Below are 19,937 nucleotides of genomic sequence, written 5' to 3'. Positions count from 1 at the left end.
CGCCGATTACTCCAGCACATTCAGACACGTATAATGATGCTTTAAAACATAATTCTGCTCCCTTCCCTAAATGACCCCAATTCTTTCTTCCTATACTGTTTAAAAAAAAAAAAATGGACTTCTTATGCAAATACTCTTCAGTGAAAGAGGCAGTTTCACAATCATGAACATATACAAACTTTTCATTATTACAGCATAATTACTGAAAGCTCAACAAAATTCACTGCTACCACACCCTGAGCAACAAAACCGTTTTCATACAGCAGTCGGCAATTATTTCTTCTTCTCTTGTTTCCCTACAGCAGGTCAACCCAGAGCTGGAAGGCACAGCGCGGTGCCAAGGCCCAGGAGAAGAGAATTTGCTGGGTCCTTTAAGCTGGAGATTATATGTATGCACCAGCATTACCCAAGGGAGTTACACAGGAGTTCTCCCTCTGCAACCGTCCGACCGAACATGATTGGTTCACTCTTTTCACAGAGAAAACTCAGTGACTTTTTAAAAAGTTTTGCAACTTAGGAACTCTTTCTTTTGTTTACTTTTCGTGACCAGTTCATGCTTGGTGACCAGTTCTGTATTCTCATCCACGAGAACTGTGGGTAACTGAGAACCCAGCAAAGCTCTAACACGTTCTCAACCTAAGAAAGTATGCGAGAATGATTGGTATGTTCCTAAGAAATACATAAGGCTCTCTGGAGGCATATTTTGAAATGTAAAATGTATTAAAGTTAGCTTTATTACCAGTTGTCTCTGTCGTCACTTGCACCACGGCTACTTCTTTTTCTGTTGCAGCTGAAATAAGAAGTTACAAAATTAAAGGTTCTCCTCTTCTATGCGTGCCAATATTTTCTTCAATCTCACAGTATTGCCAAAAATTTTGCTGTCATAAAATGCAGTCACATTTGTGCCTAGCTGCATATACCAAGATACATAGCTGTATCAAAGCGCAACAGATCATTCCCATACTGATAACACTTATCTGCCTTGGTTTAGATAAGAAATCACATATAGTGTTTACCACAAAAGCAACTGCAAAAGTAAAACGATATACTTTCAATTTTAATACAAACAAACAAAAACAAAACAAAAAAAAACCCCATAAATATAAATAAGATTCTAAGGTTTCAGAAAGTTCCTTACACTAGTTTGAAAATCACATTTTGGTTAATTACAGATTTCTTGCTCACTAAAGTCACAGATACATGGTGGTGTTCTTTTTGTTCTTCTAGTTGCTTTTATTTATTTATTTGCTAAATGTTGACTTCAGTGAACAGCTAAGATCTGGCATATTGATTTCTTGTTGTGAAGTGAGCTGTTCAAGCTCCATTTAAGATTTTCATCTTGCATGTAGCCCTGAGCACATCATAGCACCATAAATTAGTTAAATTGCACATTTATCACAAATGTTATTTTAAGATACTGCGTAAATGTGATAGCTGGAAGATATACAGTATGCTGCAACAAGCCACTACTTGGGTGGGGTTAGACCAGGGTCACCTTTATACACCTGTGATTTAAAGCTCTTCCAATCACAATCTCATTTTTAAACTCTTTCTTGAGGCATTTTGTTTTCTCTCACATCTGATCTGCATCTTCCTAAATAAAACATCAAACGCAACACAAAAGTTGGAACTCAGATACATATTTTAAAATCCCACATTTGTACCTTCATGTCTAATAGGAGAAAAATTATCTTCATATAGTCAGGTTGGTGATTTGGTTAGCACTAATGGTTACTGTGCCAATATACATATCAGTGTATTGATGGAAAGGACATTATTCCAGTTCACTGATTCTCTAAATTCTTTATAGTATGAAATCACATTGGTATGCCAGTCCTGAAGGTTCTGAAATGCAAGCTGAACTTTATTTTAATAAATTGAGGATACGCAGATCCTGAGAAGCCATTCATTTGCAAAGTTTGAAGAATATTTTAAAACTGTATTTTAAAAGTCATTTCTGGTGCACACAGAGATCTAGCTGCTCCCAAAATTCTCCCCTGCATCTATCTCCTCCCTGAACATTGGGATCCAGAGGGTCGGGCCCTGGGAGGGACTTCATCAGACTGGATGAAGCTGCATCAGCAGCATTCGGTGTTTGCAAGCATCAACTCCTTGTCTGTATTTTAAAAATAAAGAGAATGAACACTGCAAAAGACTGCAGCCTCCTGCTTTTCCTCCCTCCCGAGCCCCAGATAACTGTACTGCATATAGAGCTTTTACCATTACTATTATAAGTCAACGGTGCATCTTAAAAATAAATTGATTGACAATATATGCAATAATCTGCCAGTCTCCTTATGTGTGAGTTTCTGCTTTGCAACCAAACACTATATTTAAGCTGTTCTAATTTTCAAAGGAGGAATTCTCTGCCGTAGATGCAGAAACTGTGCCTGCATTTAGGCTGAGACCATCGATATGCAAAAAAGCACAGAGTGCTGCCAGGGAGTCCTCCTGGAGGGCAGGGGATGGCTGGGCTGCACCTCCTGGGTACAATGGGTACTCCTGGGATGGGCTGGCAAACATCAGAACTGTGTAGTGCGATTTCATTGCTGGAATTTGAGTGGAGGCCATAACATTGACACACAAATGACCTTAAAATCAGATACAACTGTGAGCCAAAAGAGGAGGCAAAAATGCAGAGCACTAATTGTGAATCCCATTCATCGAGTCTTCTTAGCACTACTGGCTGCAGAATGAACAGAACACTCAGTTACACTGGGCAAGACATGGCACTGGCTTTCATGGTCAGAGAAGAAGGGAAGAAAGCACAAAACACATTTAATTCACTTACTGGAAGACAGCGTATATTGTTTTTAAATAAAGTAAATCGAAGATTTGACATTCAGATGGTAGCTCTCACTTAAAGCACGATTCCTAAGTGCCACAACGGTGGTTTTGGCTCCCTGAACCATTCCTAGTCTCCGATTTCACCTGCCTGGCAAAAGGCATTATGTACGTGCATAATTATACAGGTAATTTGGAGATGCAAGTTGTTGATGGGGGTGACCTGTCACCACCAGTAGCAGTCCGTCATTCTCATCTAAACGCGCCCGCTCATTTGACACTTTTATCCACCTTTCTTCCCGCTGTACCCCAGCACTGAAGGCCAGCAGAGGCTTCCCTTCCCAGTGGCTCCGGGAGCTCTCCAGCCTCAGGTGCCTCTCCAGCTGCCCCAGGAGCATGGCAGTGCTGTTCCAAACGTGTGCCCAGCTGGGCAGGGAGAGCAGCACGGCTCCCTGCTGGGCTGCAGGCGCAGAAAAGTGCCAGTTTGCTATGTCGCACATTGCTCCTAAAGCCTGTCTTTGCAGCCAGCCTTACCTGATGTTTAAAAAGGAGTTATAATGCTCATTTATCTGTTCTGGAGGAAAAAAAAATTGTTAATGCAGCCTTTGAATAAGTGCTACCCTGCTCTTTAAATGCTAAAGTTCACTAAAACTCCAGTGATTTATGTGCAGCTTTTGACTGCCAGCACCTGGCAGATGAAGAAACCTACTCAAGCTTCAGTCATAAACAGATAGCATACAATTTAATTTTAATGTGCTCGTTAGTCGTAGCACATTTCAGACATAATTGTGAACGCAACACAAAATTATAGCAAAAAGACAATTTTAATGCTGCTGTAGAAAAAAAGGTTATATGAAGAGTCATATAATGGTGCTTCATTGTCAACAACAAAACAGGGCACAGAGTGCATTACAGTGTCTGTGCTGTTTACATGCCAATATTTTATACATAGATTCTCATATGGTGTCAGCTGTCAGTTACTTCTGCAAATTAACTGCCAAAAATGGAGACGAACAGAATCACTTAGTGTGCTGGTAACCACGGGTTACCTTTCATATGCCTAAAGATAAAGCTGCAGTATGGAATCTTGGGAGAATAATTAGGCAGAACAAAACAGAAAGTTACCAATTGAAATAAAAAGGCATTCTACAATAGGAAATAACAACCAAGAGCGCTTATAAATAAGTAAAAGAGGTTATATCACAGAATGCCTCATAACTTTTAAGCAAAGTATTACAGTACAAACATTTTAAAGGCTTTATCAATGTTTAGGAAATACAGTACAAGTTTTTCAAATAGATTTAACCCTTTGAGCACTGAGTTTATTTTGAATTTTCTCTTTTTATTTTCTTTTATTACTTTTTTTTTACTAATAAATACCTTTAAAAGTCACGTTGTGCAAAACAGTTATAATGCATGCCAGGAATGCAGTCCGTGGCTTCTGTTTCTTTAGACGGTTTAAAAAAAGAACAAAAAAAACAAACAAATAAATGATAGCAACACTAATAAATATGTATAATTTAAACATGAACCTCTATTAATATAGATGTACTGTATAGCAAAACAAAACAACACATACTTTGCTTTAAGAATAATGTTTCTGAATACTTTATAAATGCTATCTGTGGTATCTTTCATCATACAATTTACAACGTTTGGATGTTAAAAGGAAAACCATTAGGCCTAAAAAATGAAATTTACACTATATATAGCAGTTCATACCTGGGGTTATCAGGTACAAAAAACACTGTTGCTAAAAATGCTGAAGAAAAAGAAAATGGCGTTAACCACAATCACATTTTCCATAAGAGATTTTGAAATATCTATACAATATATACATCTATGTTTCAATGTGAAAATCATATTTTTAAATTTCAAGGTGTGAGACACCTCTGCATAAATGGAGGTTCATATTTGTAATCAGAACTAAGCTGGTAAGGGTTTAAAAAAAACCATATCCATACATTTTTACCAAATTAATGCAAAAGTGCTTCAAAGTACTCAGAGGGCTAAAGATTACAGGGTGAGAAATACCAGCACACTTAGGTCACATGAAAAAAGTGCACCAGAATCAGTTATAAATGCTTAATTAAACTGTCTGTTAATGCATGCAGCTTGATGCATCAGAGGGATGCATAGCAACTAAATCCAATTTACACAAAGTTCCAAACACTTACCACTGCATTTTAACCTTCATATTTTACCAGTAACAACAGCTGATTATGCACCTCTAAACACTGTACAGTTATACAAAACAGTTCAGCCCAGAGCGACTCTGGAGTTAAAATAAGAACATGTGCCAAGAATTAAACAGTAGCTTTAAGGCGTCTTTGACAGTTTTCCTCAAAGCAAATTACAGTTATTTTAATCAAAAGCAAATGCTACTGCTTCTCTAACTCTGAAACATACAGAAGATGATCCTCTGGTGACTTCCCATGTGTTTTACTAAGATGAAGTTTAACAGCATGCTTGCTTGCAAAAGTCCTGTTACAAAGTTTGCACTGGTAAGAAGTTCCGATATCTTCCTCTGGAGAGGATGTCACCAGCTTTTCAGACGGTGACTTTGCTTGTGCTATCTGATTGTTAATCTGTTCACTGGACAGTTTGGACAAGTCCCTTAACCTGAAACCCAGATGCGATTCAAGATGACTGATATAAGTTGAAGGAGTTCTGATCTGTGAAGCGCAATCATTACAAAAGAACACTGGATGCCCAGTGTCCAAATTTTTAAGGAACTTAGTTCCTCCCGTCCTTCGGAGCTGGTATTTCACATTGGCTAGCCAATGGCTAATGGTGGTCATTGAAAGTCCCGTAAACCTGGAAATGTGCATTCTTTCTTGAGGGCTTAAGTCTGACATTATGTATTTCCCCTCTGAAGTCTGCCGTAAACTGGCTGCAAACTGGGCCTGCAAGATGAGCAAGTGCTGAGGGTTCCAGTTAGACTGACGTCCCTTCCTTTTCTGAGCTGGTGTACTCTCTTCTGGTTCCTCTATTGTGGTACCATCAATGTCAGATTTCTCAGATATGCTGGAAGGTGTGGAAGATTTTGATGTGTGACTTTCTGTCAGGTTCTTCAGCATATCAGATATATCTGACAAGGCATTCTCGCGTAGCGGCGAGTTTGACATGAATGACACGACTGCAGATGTCTTTGCTGTTGTCACTGTAGATGAAGAAGATGCAGAAGATGTCGATGTGGATGACAAAAGCGCTGAACCCAAAGAGCAGCTTTTGTCACTCTTGCCTTTCGTCAAATCTATGGGTTGGTCATTGTTGACATGATAAAAATAACGGTCTAAGTGGTCTGTTTTTTTGGACTGGAGAGGTGGGGTGGCCACTGCAGCCTTTTCTGCCAAACTGTTGCTCATTTTAAAAAGCATGCTCATTGGATCCAACGCGGGCAAAGATGGCTTTGCTGCCTTCCCAAGATGAATATTCATGACAGACTGCAGTGCACTTAATGGGTTTACAAATGGCTGCTCAGGAGGGTGATCAGTAATGATAGCCGTGCTGCTGCTTAAAGAACCTACAATTGACTTAGCAGGCTCTTTCCCATTTTCCACAGGTTCTACAGTTGGACTGTCCTTGCAAACATCTCTTTGAGGGACTGGGCTGTTTTGTTGGCTTTTAAAGCCACCATCATTGGAGGCCTCCATTTTGAGAGGTTCACTGACTTCACTACTGCACGGTGAAGGTGTTGCACGCTTCATTGGAGAAAGCTTCCCTTCGGGCTCCTTCATTTTTTCCTCTACTTTAGCCACCTTCTCAGTGACTTTCTTTACTAATTCTTCCATGGCGTGAAAATTCGTTTTTGGCACAGGTGAGGTCTGGCTGCTTGGTGGAGATACCAAGGGCTGGCTTTTAGATGGCGATACTAGTTCACTGTTTCCAAACATGGGCTTTAACGGTGCACTCTTCCCAGATGAACCCAATGACAGCTTCATCATATTAGGCAGCTGATAAGCAGCATGAATGCTAGGGTAGCCACCCCAGCTAGGGGTGCCATTCTGGGCTTTATTTATAGCTGATGTAACTGTGTTTTCTAAAGACTTCAATATATCCAGTCCCCCTTTAGGGCTTTCTTCTAGGTCATTTTCAGTCAAGTAATGGTATTTCGAAGAGATATCATACTTCTCCTCATCCTCACTTGACTTTTCTTTCTCCTTCATTTTGTCATCAGCAGTGCTTCTTTCTTTATCTACTTCTTTTTTTATTTCAACATTTAATTTAGGGGAAACACTAGAAGGCGTATTGGAAGGAGATGTGAAAGTGGTGGCAGCTAGTGGCACAGACTGGACTTTCTCATCTACTAAGGATGTTACTGTAGGCGTTGCTGGGGCTTCTATAATAGGCTTCCCTTTTTTCATGGCAGAGTTGGTGACTTTAATAAAATGTCCCGTCACCATCATGTGGGCAGTGAGTTCCTGCAGAGTGTCATGAGAACTTCCACATTCCATGCACTTCAGAATTTGAGATTTCCTCGCTTCAAAGTGCCAGGCATAGCTGGCACCGTTTTGGTGACCATAGCGATTATTTGGTGTAATGTAAGGATTGGAATTCTTTTGAAGTGCATCGTTGGTGTCTGAGACAGGTGCTTTTGGTGTCCCACCTGTGGAATCTGGGGAACTTGGAAGTTCAAGCTCTAGTGATGCTTTCTTTCTAGTAGCTGGGATAATTTTAGCTGCTACAGGTGTAACAGGTTCCTTCAGAGGCACTTTTTGGTAGTGTTTTGTTTTGATCATATGAACACTCAAATCCTGAAGAGATTCAAATGAATGACCACAGTACATACACTTTAATACTTTCTGGGCATCTTCTTTCCCTTCCATTTCAAGCAAAGAACGTTTACGAGGTTTGGACCATCTTTTAGGGTTATTGTTATCAGTTTCATGGTTGTCATCTCGATAATGTCCCGTTTCATTCATGTGCACTGTTAATTCTACTAAAGTATCATAGGCAGCACTGCAGTCTTTACAGCGGAATTTACTGGCTCCAGTAAATATAGAGCCATAAAGCTTACTGCTTTGTCTGTACAATTGAACTGTGCTAAAAAGGCTTGGTTCAGGAAGAATTCTGCTCTGAGAAACTTGCTGCAGTGTTTTAGCCATTGCGGTCTGGTGCCAGTCAAAGCTGCCACTTCCACAACTGCTGCTGCTGCTGCTGCTACTGCTGCTGCTGCCATTGTTTTTTTCTGAAATTGGCTGGTGAAGATTCAAATTGAGATTGGACCAGTAGGAATTGGAGAGGAAGTTGTTATATACAGCTTTCATTTGTTCTAAGCTATCAGATACGGTAGAGTCTTCAAGTGGTATTGAAACCTCCTTGCTCTCTTCTTCATTTTTAATAGAACTGCTCTCAAAGTCTGCCATGCGGTCACTCGTCTCACTGATATGTGATTCACTGTCCATTTCATGGCTTGAAAATTCAGCTGCTGGAGAGTTTTGGTAGCTTTGGCAGTTCTTACTGAAGTCTTTTTCTGGACATGCATATTTTGCAGAAGGCTCTCCATCAGCTGTGTTTTCATCAGTTTCCACATCTTCTTCCACCAGTGCTGCTGCTTTTAGTTCATCTGAAACATAGGCTATTATGAAGAGAAGAAAAATAAGTTAGTTTCTGCTGATCATACTTTCACTCAAGTGTTTCAGCCAAAGAACAGCACTTATTTGTAAAATTAAACAGTTAAAATTTAGCGTTTCTTCCGAGCAAGAAAAAAATCTGCTCTTCAAACATAATTTGCCACCTTATTCTTCTCAAGGGGCAACAGCTTGAAATTAAAACTAAATTTGAAATTAATGAAGCACATTCTGGAGGTGGCATTCATTTCTAAAGTAATAAATTACTTGTATCAACCTCAGAGACAGCAGTTCCTGTCTGTCAATTAATATGTCTTATGCTTCTCCTACCCCTAATGCATTTCTTAACAGACAGATTCACAATTTAAATTAAGCAAGCATTTTTTGCTCATTACAGTTTTGAGACTCAATCCTTAATAAATATAGAGTACAACAAACATCAAAAATTCCTACCAAGTAAAAGAATTCCTAATTGCAATAATCAAAAAATGAGATTTTCAAGAAGTTATCATTATTAGTAGTATCATATTTTAAAGGAGGAGAGAGTAAAAGTAGGTGACACAACCTTCTGAAACAACTCACTATGAGTTGAAGGGTATTCATTATGGGTATAACAAATGACCCATTCACATTTAAACATACCTTTCTCAACGAGAAAGCCCATGCAGAATTATGTCAGGAGCTATGTCAGGAGCTAGTTCAAGAAAATTGGTATGCTGTACTCATTCTTGCTGTATAAATATATACAAGACCTTCCAGTGGACCTTACAAATGTCAAAGTGTTTGCTCTTTAGACTACTTTGTCAATATTTACTCAGCATAAGCTACACAGACACCCAACAGGGATCCTGTCTTTTTTTCCTTCTCAAGTAATGTAACTGGTGATGTAAATTTAAGATACTCTTCCTGAATAGGATAGTTGGGAACTGACAGTAAACACGTTCTCTTTTTCTCCACTGCTTCTGTACACGTATTGTACATACATTAAGTCTACCTTAGTTTTTCCTTCAGGAAAGAAAATTATGGTTAGGTTAAGAGAGGGATCATTAATTGATAAAAATAATCTATTTTTACATAGTGAGTTAATTTGCAGCTATTCTTATTAAATGGAATTTAGAATTTGCTTTCAATCTCTTGCAATTACAATTACAAACTTCAAAAGAACATGTTTCCAGTAGACGAGGGGTAAGGACACTTGACTTTTGACCTTCCCTGGAACATATCTGGAATGTGTGGGTATCTGTATCGTAAACACATCTATAGCTTGTTTATGCAGGCAATAGTGCAAAGAAGATAATGATTAGCATACCAAGAACACATACTCTAGCTCACAGAGAGAAAAATGTAGGACAGTGTAGTAGATATCACATACACAGTATTGAACTTTGCAAATTGTGATTAAATGTTGCCAGAAAATCACAAAAGAAGAAAGCAGCTGTTAAAGCAACAATGAAATTCGGCTTTTAGTTTCGTATGCAGTACTTCTTCATTCAGTTAGGAAATACAAAACATTCACTGCTGTTTCTCACAAGGCTCTGAATAGTAGCAAGTCTTGCTCCAAGCACATAAAATTATATAATCTGATCTACAGAATAGTTGCTAAGCCTCTGAAAGCACAAACACATCACATGAAAGAACAGATAATTAAGTATTTCAGTGTAGGTCATTTCAAAATGGAAGAGCCATGCAGCGAAGTTCTTATTTTCAACATTTGTATGAATGTAGTTTGAATTAAGTTTTAAAAATTTCAATTATTATATTATTTTGAAAATGCTGTTAAGATCAGACTTTAAAAGGAGGTATATGTGCACTAATGAAATAGAGCTGCTCTCTTTTACTTCATTCTATGCTTTTTCAAAATATCTTGAAAGAATTCAAGATTCTTATTTTATGTACACTACAGTCATGCTGGCAATCTGTAGCCAAGATTGGTGTCTATCCAGCAAATGCTTGCATTGAAACCACTATAAAGAATTTAACATCTAAGAAGGTGGACTTCACTCAGTACTTTTGTTCCCTTATACATGGTACAGATTCCTTTTCATCTCATATGTTTCTTCCATCGTGTTTCTAAACTCTACCAAATCTTCAGCAAAGGAAAGCATAAGGGTTAAAATTATATTCTAAAGCTGAAAAAAAATTAAGTAATCCCTGGTAACATGTAAACAACTGGCTAACAACTGCCTCAGTCTGAAGCACGCCAAAGATCCAAGTGATAAGAATAAGGAAAGATGGAAGGAAGAAATGCCAGCATGAACCAACGATCCTGGAATCAAATGTACTCTTTTCTATCTTGTGGAGTTTTACTTTTACCCTTCCCATTCCTTAGCTGCATGTGAAATTGAAGACAAACTCTCTTTTTAGGACATAAAATCCAAGGTTATTGTCACTCTGCCTGCATTAGCAAGACCTGCACACCTGCAGATTGAGATGAAAGACCAAGGCACCTTATAAACGTACCCACTCTTTGCTCCTTCTGTCCACTGCATGCTCATTCTCACACCAAAGCCCTGGGCCCTACAGACCATGCAGAGGTGCTCCTGTAGGCTGCTTAGTCCTTAATTTGTGTGGTTTTCTTTACATTTTTGTTTCTCTTATTAAAATCTTATGAATTTTGTTTGGATGAAACACTCATATTGTCACATTCACAGTTTTTTTCAAGAGCGACTTTTATACTGGGGAAAAACTCCAGCATGTGGCTCATTTAAATGTAAATCTATTTACCTTTCATGCTTTCTTTGCCCTTTTCACCAACTATCAAGTATATTTGCGTGTTAACCAGGAGCTGCCTCCTTTGTAGCTGTTCTCCCTCCTAAGCTCAAGTTGCAAAGCCAAGTTGTGACATCGATCTTTAATCTAGATATGTGGGAAATGAGACACAAATGACAGCATGGAATTTAACTCTGCAACTTTAATAAAGTGACAGTTTGAACAACTCCTTCTGCTCTTTCCACTGCACAAGGGAGAGGAGCGATGAAACACAACTTACTTGAACTTCTTCAGTCCTTTCTCTTAGAACATAACCCTCGGTGGTTTGTGGAAGAAGCTTATAACATCTTATTCCAAGGGCTGGTCATGTAGCATTTGCCTTCAGGGCTGGTGCGTAGCAGCAGGAGGCAACCCACCAAATCCTGGGCCATACAAACACATAATAGCAGATTTGGGCCATTCTGAAAGATTTCCAGCACCTACATTTAAGTTTACAGTGGCTGAAAGGCTCATCACTCCCTGAAGCCTTGTCCTCAGAGCATTGATGCAACAGACAATGTGCACACCTCCTCCTCAGAAAACCCTGCCAAACTGTTATCAGCATTGTGGCACAGATGAAGATAGAGGGTTAAGGCCAAAAGACAATTCCACACCATCAAACAGTATGGGAAGCTTTGATCCTGCCGACCTCACTACACTCGGCTCAGAGGAGTGGAACAACTGGTGCTGTCTGCGTGCAGATGGTGACAGCTTTGCTCTTACAGGGCATAGGACAAGGAAGGCAGAGAGATTTTGTCTTAGGTTAAGCACCTACAGGAAGAGCAAAGACACTACGCAGAAAAGAACAAAATCAGGAGGTGACGGTAAAACAAAGAACCCCGCAACTTTTCATTGAGATCTACTGCCTGGTGGAGACCGTTTTTAAGAAGCACTGGCTCCAGCCCATCTATGCTCAGCCATTTGCTTCTTATTAGAAATAAAAAAGAGAGATTCTCGGTTTGATGTGTTTCACATACAAAGTAACGCCTAAACAGCAGGGCATCTGTACAACCTTTCTTCAATGCCTTGACAGCAAAGTATGAGGTAAAAAAACCCAACACTTTAAAGATAATCCTAACAGCAGAAGAAGTTAATAAGAATGGAAATGAAAGAAATTATGTGCTTCTATATTTTTGTTTTTTACTTCCCAGTGTCAAAGAAGAAAAGAAGTCACAGTTCCCCAAAAAGTTTTTAGTTTACATCTTGTAGGACATCAAAACCCACAGGAAATTGGCTGCAAGATGAGTATTGCTGTTAGAGCGACACAGTATTTGACAAAAGATGGGAAGTAGTTCTATGGGGAGGCTCTCAGTTCCTACAGAAGATGAGGGCATTAAAGGGATTCCGAAACCTACTGCAGGTGCAGCTATACAGAGGTTGAGAACAGACAGTTCCCTCATTAATATTTATTATAATTATTAACTAAACTGCTAGGTAAAAATGAAATTAACACATTTGATATAAATACATAAATGTAAGCTGTGGTATAATGGAATTCATTTCCACAGAAGAGGGAATTACCTTCATAACTGAGCTATGGATCATTTCTTTGCCAGTGGAAATAAATTGTGATACATCACTACCTAAAGTGATGTATATAGATACATCTTGCATTGACACTAATAAACTGATGGACTTCTTTCTATGCAGACACCAGAAGAACTATAGACACCACAGACACTATATACATGTATACACCATCTGCATCTGAGACCATATATTTTGGCTTATATTTAATTGGAGCATTTTTGAAATGTCTTGTTTTAATTATGTGCTTTTTCCACCAATAGTTTATTTTAGTTAGCTTACTGGTATAAATAAGAACTAGAATACAAGCTTTCTCCTTGAAAAAATATCAAAAAATTCAAATATTCTTCTTGCAAGAAAAAAAAAAAAGTTTGACTACAAAAATCAAGCATCCAGTGGTTCATCAAAATTCTTCAATTCCTTGGAATTTTTCTGGCTTTAACAAAACAGCCTTATACTAGAAAATCACAACCAACTTTATTACTTATTTATGCATGGTTTGAAATAATCGTTCAATAGTAAGGTTCATTTCCTAAACCATCTGATTTTTGAGTGCATCTTGAAGAAAGCGTCTTACCCCCTTAACAAAACCTGAATCCATTTTAATCTCACACCTTGAGAACAAAAGAAAGGTTGAGAGTAAGAAGGATACAGTCATCTAAGGAATTACTCTTTTTTAAAAACAACCAACCAAAAAAAAAATTTAAGCAATCTACAGAAAAATCTTTGAGGAGTCCACAGTTTCTGTGGAGCCATTCAGCCAATGCAGGGCATGGCCCGAACACAAGCCAAGGAAATGGCAAGAGGAAACAGAAGTTCTCAGATGTTCTGACTGTGCCAATGGACCCGTGCTCACACAATTAATGAAGAGAGGCAAGAGAAAATGCAGTGGATTGAGTCAACCAAAGACCTAACATAACTGTAGGCATACAAAAGTTAGCCTGTTAGAAAACTCCCACTCCACAGGCCTTTCAGTTACAGGAGGAAAGGCAAACATCTCACCCACAACATAAGCTATTTCTACACGGAGATTGACTAATAATTCACATGTAGCTGAAACTGTTTGAGACTCCACCACATGGCAGAGCTGTTAGTGTACTCCTCAGGAGGCAACAGAAGGGGAAAGCAGGAGAGCCTCCCTGCTCACCTGAATGGCGTGTGAGAACACTGCTTATAAACAGGCATGGCCATGCACCTTGACCTGTTAGAAAGGTCAAAGGTTCTATTTCATACAGGCATTACTGTCTGTTGTGGGAGACAAATGTTGTTTCCAGGAGGAGAGGCTAGCATTTCTCTCACCTGTTGGCTGAAGCAGCTGGTGCTCTGCACTAAGATACGATCCTACTCCAAAACTGATTATTTTGCCCATTGGCAAGATCAAGAATATTCATTTGAACATGCTGATTTGATGTGGTATACATGACTCATGCTTGTTTAGCTGTCTGGGTGTTTTTTTTTTTCCTGGTGTTTTGATACATTTGCAGCAGTTTTGCACCAACAACGCTGTACTATGAAGTTATGGGAATCAGCACATGGATGGATGTCACACAGCACGCCAATCTAATGGGTGACTATCATTAGGCACCAGAAACTTTGAAGTGTACTTCTGTTTGTTTCTTTATGAATATACTGCAGCAGCTATCTCATACAAAGAGCTTAGAAACAGGCCAAAGGAAGCTAGTCAGCTGCTCTAATCCAGCATCCTGGCCTGGTATTATGTTTGGAGCAACTTCACAGAGCTCAAATCGACCGCTAAGTGCTAAGAGTTGAGAATTACATGGAAAAGAATACAGAGTGAAGAGATGGGATCAAAAACTGAGTTTACATGTAATTACTGTTCGGAACATAGAGCAAAAGCAAAGCAAGCTGGTTGCAAGCACCTTTTCCTCATGCTGCTGTACTATATACTCCCCCAGCTTTTGTGTAGCTTTTAAAGGAGGGTGAAAATTCCCATCTAATTTTGACTTCAGACTTAACTCTGCAATATGAAAGCTACCACAGCAGCAACCTACCAATGAAATCAGTAAACATTCAAAAATTGCTACTAATTCTCCTAACGGAGGAATTTATCTTCCTAGAACCAAATACTGTTTGGACATTTGTTAAATGAGATATTCCTGTGCAAAGCTCACATTTATGTATTATCTCCTTCATTAAATGCACACCTGAAAAAACAGAATGCTATTATATTAAATGCTGGCTTAGAAACAATCTAGCACCACTGGAAAAAATCACTGTAACATGGTGTTCAAAAGATTCAGTGAGTGCTTTACTCTTCACAGCAACCCTGTTCTTATCCAAAGTTTATAGCTGCAGACCTGAAAATTCAAATAGCTAAAAATTACTTGCCCAGTGCCAGACAAGAAGACAAGTAAAGAAGCCAACAACTCCTGCAGGTTAATATATATAATGAAGCTATTTACACAAAATATGACAAGAAAGCTTAAGTCTGTGTTTCTGTTCCTGTGCTTCTTCACAGTGTGTATATGTGACTGCAACCTACGTGTGTAATTGAAAATAATTGACAGTTTTCAGCTTCCTCCAGGTAGGCTGTGAGCATCAGTTTCACTAGGGCTGCCCTAGCGATGAAAGATGATGGATCATGCCCCACTCCTCCAAGGCTGTCCTCTGCCTTGCCTTCAGTCTGAACTCCCCAAATTAAACTTGTTTTTTTAGGGTTTTTCTAAAATCTGCTCAATTTATCCACTCATTAAGTACAACATCCGATCTTCCTAACGTGGAGAACAGCACAAAGTCACATCACAGAGCAATGTAACCTTGTGCACATAGGGTTTTGTGAGGGTCAGTCTGAAATCTGTCTCTCTTTGAGAGCTGATCTGCCTTCTCACACAGTATGTTTCTAACAAAAAGCAATTAACAATTAAAAAAATTTTGAGAGACAACCCAGTCCAAATTACTCCCATGTATAATGCACAAAACCATTTTAAAAGAGATTTTCTCACATAAAACTTGCTTCCAGATGCCATAATTGTACGGTTGGAAGAGAGCATCATGCTTAGGAGAAACCAGTCTAACAGTTCAGAGAGCCTGCCTGGCCTGGAAAAACAGATCCTTTATTTTGTTCTCCTGAATTTGCAGCCACACATACACAATAGGGCTGGCTTCCTAAAACACTACCACACAGAAGCAGGGGGACAGTTTACGTCCTGCTCTGCGTGCCCCCAGTTGATGACCAGAAGCAGCACACGATTGCTGTGTCAACACTATGGGCTTCTGTGAGGACAAAAGGCCATTGCTTGCTATTGTATTTGCACTTGAGGACAGCAGAGATTTTGATGGTCCCTATGAGCTGGAATGTCTGGCTGATCCTGCTGGAAGAGAAATGGGAGAAAAAAATGCCTTGGCCTTTCCTGTCACAGCATAAACCATCTTTCACAAGTACTGTCAGAACTAGATCAAACAGGTACGTACGAAACAAAGACTGTGAACACCCACTGGGAATTCTCACTTGCTGTTTGGTTCAAGATTGATGGCCATCAATACTCAGAGTGCCTTCCTCTTCCTCCCCACCCTGCAGGTCAATGGGAAGGGTGACCTTCCTGCCAGAACACCAAAGGCAAATATGCTCACCAAAGCACCAAAGCTCACTGCAGGAATACCAAGCTCTCCACGAGCCCTTGAGAGGCTCACGAGCCAGCTAGCCAGTCACAGAGAGGGGCAGCACGGGGGGCTCAAGAGCCAGACATAAACTGTTGGCGTAAACAGCTCACAAGCAGCCCCACAGTCTGAAAACATTCACATAAACTTAACAAATACAATTAAGTATGTGCATTAGTAACAGGAAAAAAAAATCTACATTTGCTGTATAAATTATTCATCACAAGTAAATGTGATCTACTCTAAGTGAGACAAAACTGGTTTTCTGTTGGTTTCTAAGACAGTTGCTTCGTGTAAAGTACTACACACGTATTAGATTATCCCACTCCAGGCAAGCACATATTACAGCAAGAAATAAGTAGAGAAAAAAGCCTCATGTTATGCCTTCCCCCTGATTTTGATTTAGGAGGTATACTGCTTTTTGGACTCCTCATAGGATTTTTCTATGCGTAGAACTACCATTTCCTCAAGTAGACAAAAATATTTACTGGAATCTCCAAAGAATAAAATATTTGGATATATATATATTTTTAAATAACATTCACTGTCAACATACTGTTAAGAACAGCCACATTCTCTACACGACCTTTTGAATTGGTACTGAAACACGCAGTGACGCAATCACTGCTTGATATCAGCATTTGGGTGGCATCTTTCTTTTAATCACTGCAAAGCACTCAGGGCATTCACCAAACTAATACAAGATTCACAGTCAAATCCAGGATAAGCAGGCATGAGCATAAAAGTTCTCAATATGGCTCTAATAGCTCTTAATTATTATAATCCTTCACTGAGCAAACAGATGTTGTAAGGGAACTTTAGTTTCTTCAAATGTAGTAATCAAACCATTCTGCTTCTGCCCTGCCTCTTTTCAGTAAATGCTTTGTATAGCAGAGTGGAAATAGCAAATTTCGTGGCAAAATGACCATTTAATTGTCACAAAAATCTGTTTTTGAACAAAACTGATGTTGTCATTTCTTTTCATCCACATTTCTCTGAGCCTTCTGATTGCAGTTTAGAATTGTGGTGACTGAAAAACCTTACACCTTACTTTCTAAGCGCCCCACATCTTTGGTTGCTCCCAAACTGCCCACATCTTACAAGCTTTACAGTGACCACAACGCAGGCTGTGTATCTGTGTTTAATCATTCTAACATTAACATACATCCCTGGAGCTGCAGCCTTCATTTTTCTAGCCAACTTTAAATTCCCATTGAAGCCTTTCATACAGTACTTTCAATAGCTATTTTGGTTGCAGTGAGTACTTACAATAAACTCCATACAAAGGTATGAATGGTATAGTAGAAATCCAAATGATTTCAATCACAATTTCAGCTATTGTGAACTTGTACTTATAATGAAGTTTCTCCATGAAAAAAGGAGTTCACTGTGGGCCAACAGAGCTTTGTGTCCTTTCACAGTTTTTATTCAGCCCTCATTTAAGAAAAACAACTATTGACTACTATATGAATCTCAGGACTTAGAGAAAGCAAGGATCCCAAGGATTACCTCTACAAGATGGCCCCCACTTGTTTTGTATAGATAGCAAAAAAAAAAAAAAAAAGCACTGAATATTCATTTCACTCATTTGCTAACTATACTAATATACTCTTTTGTAAATGAGTCTCTATCTCCAGCACTAGCTATTGAACTGAAGGGTATTTGAATAGGTGGGTTTTGCTATAATGCCACACTAAGATAATGTGCTAGAAACAAATGGTTCACTGATTCCTGAATAGAAAATTTGCTGGAAAACCCTGAGAACCAGAAGATGAGGGGGAGGGGATTAAAATGTCTCATCAGAGCCACCAACCAAACCCCTGTCATTTTTAAAAGATGCTCCTATGGCACAATATGAATAGTTTATAGCCACAATTGTGAACATTCAATGTCATAAGAAAAGACACTTGTCAAGAGCCTTTCCCTTACAAGCACCCTCATCATGACCTGTGTTAATGAAGTTAATTGAATTTAAGATCAATAATGGTTAATTATTGCAATTTGACATTCTGAGATAAATGGCTTTAAGACAGAGAAATGTGTGTGTATGTGAATTCTCTCCAAAGAAGGTGAACATGTTACAGCCTAAGAGGGATCACACAGTCCTTCCATTGATCCTGGTACAATCTGATCGACCTAATCCTCTGATGAATGTGGGCTTTTCACAGCTACAAGTAAATGTTCTACAAGACTACTCTAACCCTTGTCACTGACCAAATCTATATGAGCTGTACACTAGAAATCTATTGAGATAGATTAAAGAACTGCTGTAGAAACAAGAGATGCTTCAATAAAGATGAAGTTTTATTATATTGACTACTAATGTTACATGCACTATGCAATTATGAATGCTTACAGATCATAAGAGCTTAATTTTGGCCAGTTGGATGTAAATGATCGTGATTGAAAAACAGTATGAAATTAAAAAAAAAAAAAAGATAAAATAATCTAACAACCACCGTGAATTTGATCAATTATTATACGTGAATGTTCAATAAGCAAGAGATTTCAAGATCACCCTCGTAATGTGCCAGAAGATGCTCGCAGACAGGTATTTATTTCATAAAGGCACTCATCAACCCGCTTCATTTAGGTTTTTTTTTGAGTTTACTTTCCAGTAGTTCCTGGAAGACATTTTTTCAAACGTGTTCGTAATGATATTCTTACATGCATACCGAACAAGTTAAATGACCACTTACAAGATTTATAATGACAAAGTAAATGTCAAGGAAAAAGTATTACTGATTGCAGAGCACTGACAATAAAAAGCCGCTGAAGAGTTCTGTCAAAATGTAAGATTATGCAAAAACACTATTGAGAACACTGCTAATCATCTGCTCTTGTCAATTACTTGAAGGGTATCTGACAGCATATTTACATTAAACACATTTCAGTAGCAAAATCCTTAATGCTGTATCAGAATATTTTCATTATCATTAGAAATCCTCTAAAAAGTCCTTTTGCAGCAGAGCATTATTGCAACAATGATGTAATTCCTACCTCTGTACCAGGCATCTATTTCACGCTATTATAGCTACATAACATTTGAAATAATACAACCAAAGATTAAATATACATGTAAGATGGCAGTCTCCATGTTCCCTTACCCAGTGTTGGTACTTTTCAAGTTATAGCTTTGTAGGAGTCTCAAACAGCACAAATGAATGATCTGTCTTTGTCTGGCCATTCTTTTAGCCTTTTACTCCTCGTGTGGCTGTATTTTATTATGGCAAAAGACATTATCAAGCAGACATTTTTTCTAAATCTTTGATTGTAACTTACAATTCAGCTGCTTTATGAAGAGCCACATTAACCACCAGTACCTTTCACCCGCAGTGGAAACTTATTTTAGTTACGTCTATCTTATACTTTATGGAACCCTTCCTGCAAAATAGAGAAATAAATGAAATGTAATGAAAATGAAATGTTGATCCTTTCCATGCTTCAGCAGGCGTTACTAAAAAAGCATACATAACCCTGTTGGATGCGTAAAACAGTACGCATGCATAAAAATGGACAGAGCGTAAACACGAGCTGCCTTTCGGAAGGAATTCATTGTGGCCTAGAGAAAAAGGAAGGAAAATTCAATCCCTAATGTGGCTCGCAGGATCGATTCATGGTCCCTCCACTACCCTTGCTGCAGACAACACACTTAAACTCAGTTTACCTGTCTGTAAAATTGGAAAA

General features: G+C 38.7%; 1 protein-coding gene across 1 annotated transcript in view; it reads right to left on the bottom strand.

Moving 5' to 3' along the window:
- Nucleotides 1-3,589: 3,589 nt before the first annotated feature.
- Nucleotides 3,590-19,937, bottom strand: part of TSHZ3 (teashirt zinc finger homeobox 3) — a 60,457-nt gene continuing 44,109 nt past the window's right edge. The window contains exon 2 of the mRNA XM_042877269.1: nt 3,590-8,365. Within this exon, the coding sequence (XP_042733203.1) occupies nt 5,166-8,365 (3,200 nt within the window). The 3' untranslated portion in view covers nt 3,590-5,165. The remainder of the gene's footprint in view (nt 8,366-19,937) is intronic.

Source organism: Lagopus leucura, unplaced genomic scaffold (genome assembly GCF_019238085.1).
Source record: "Lagopus leucura isolate 7727_CA_CO unplaced genomic scaffold, USGS_WTPT01 Super-Scaffold_100017, whole genome shotgun sequence".
Lineage (NCBI taxonomy): Eukaryota > Metazoa > Chordata > Aves > Galliformes > Phasianidae > Lagopus > Lagopus leucura.
This window is presented reverse-complemented; position numbering and strand designations above follow the sequence as displayed.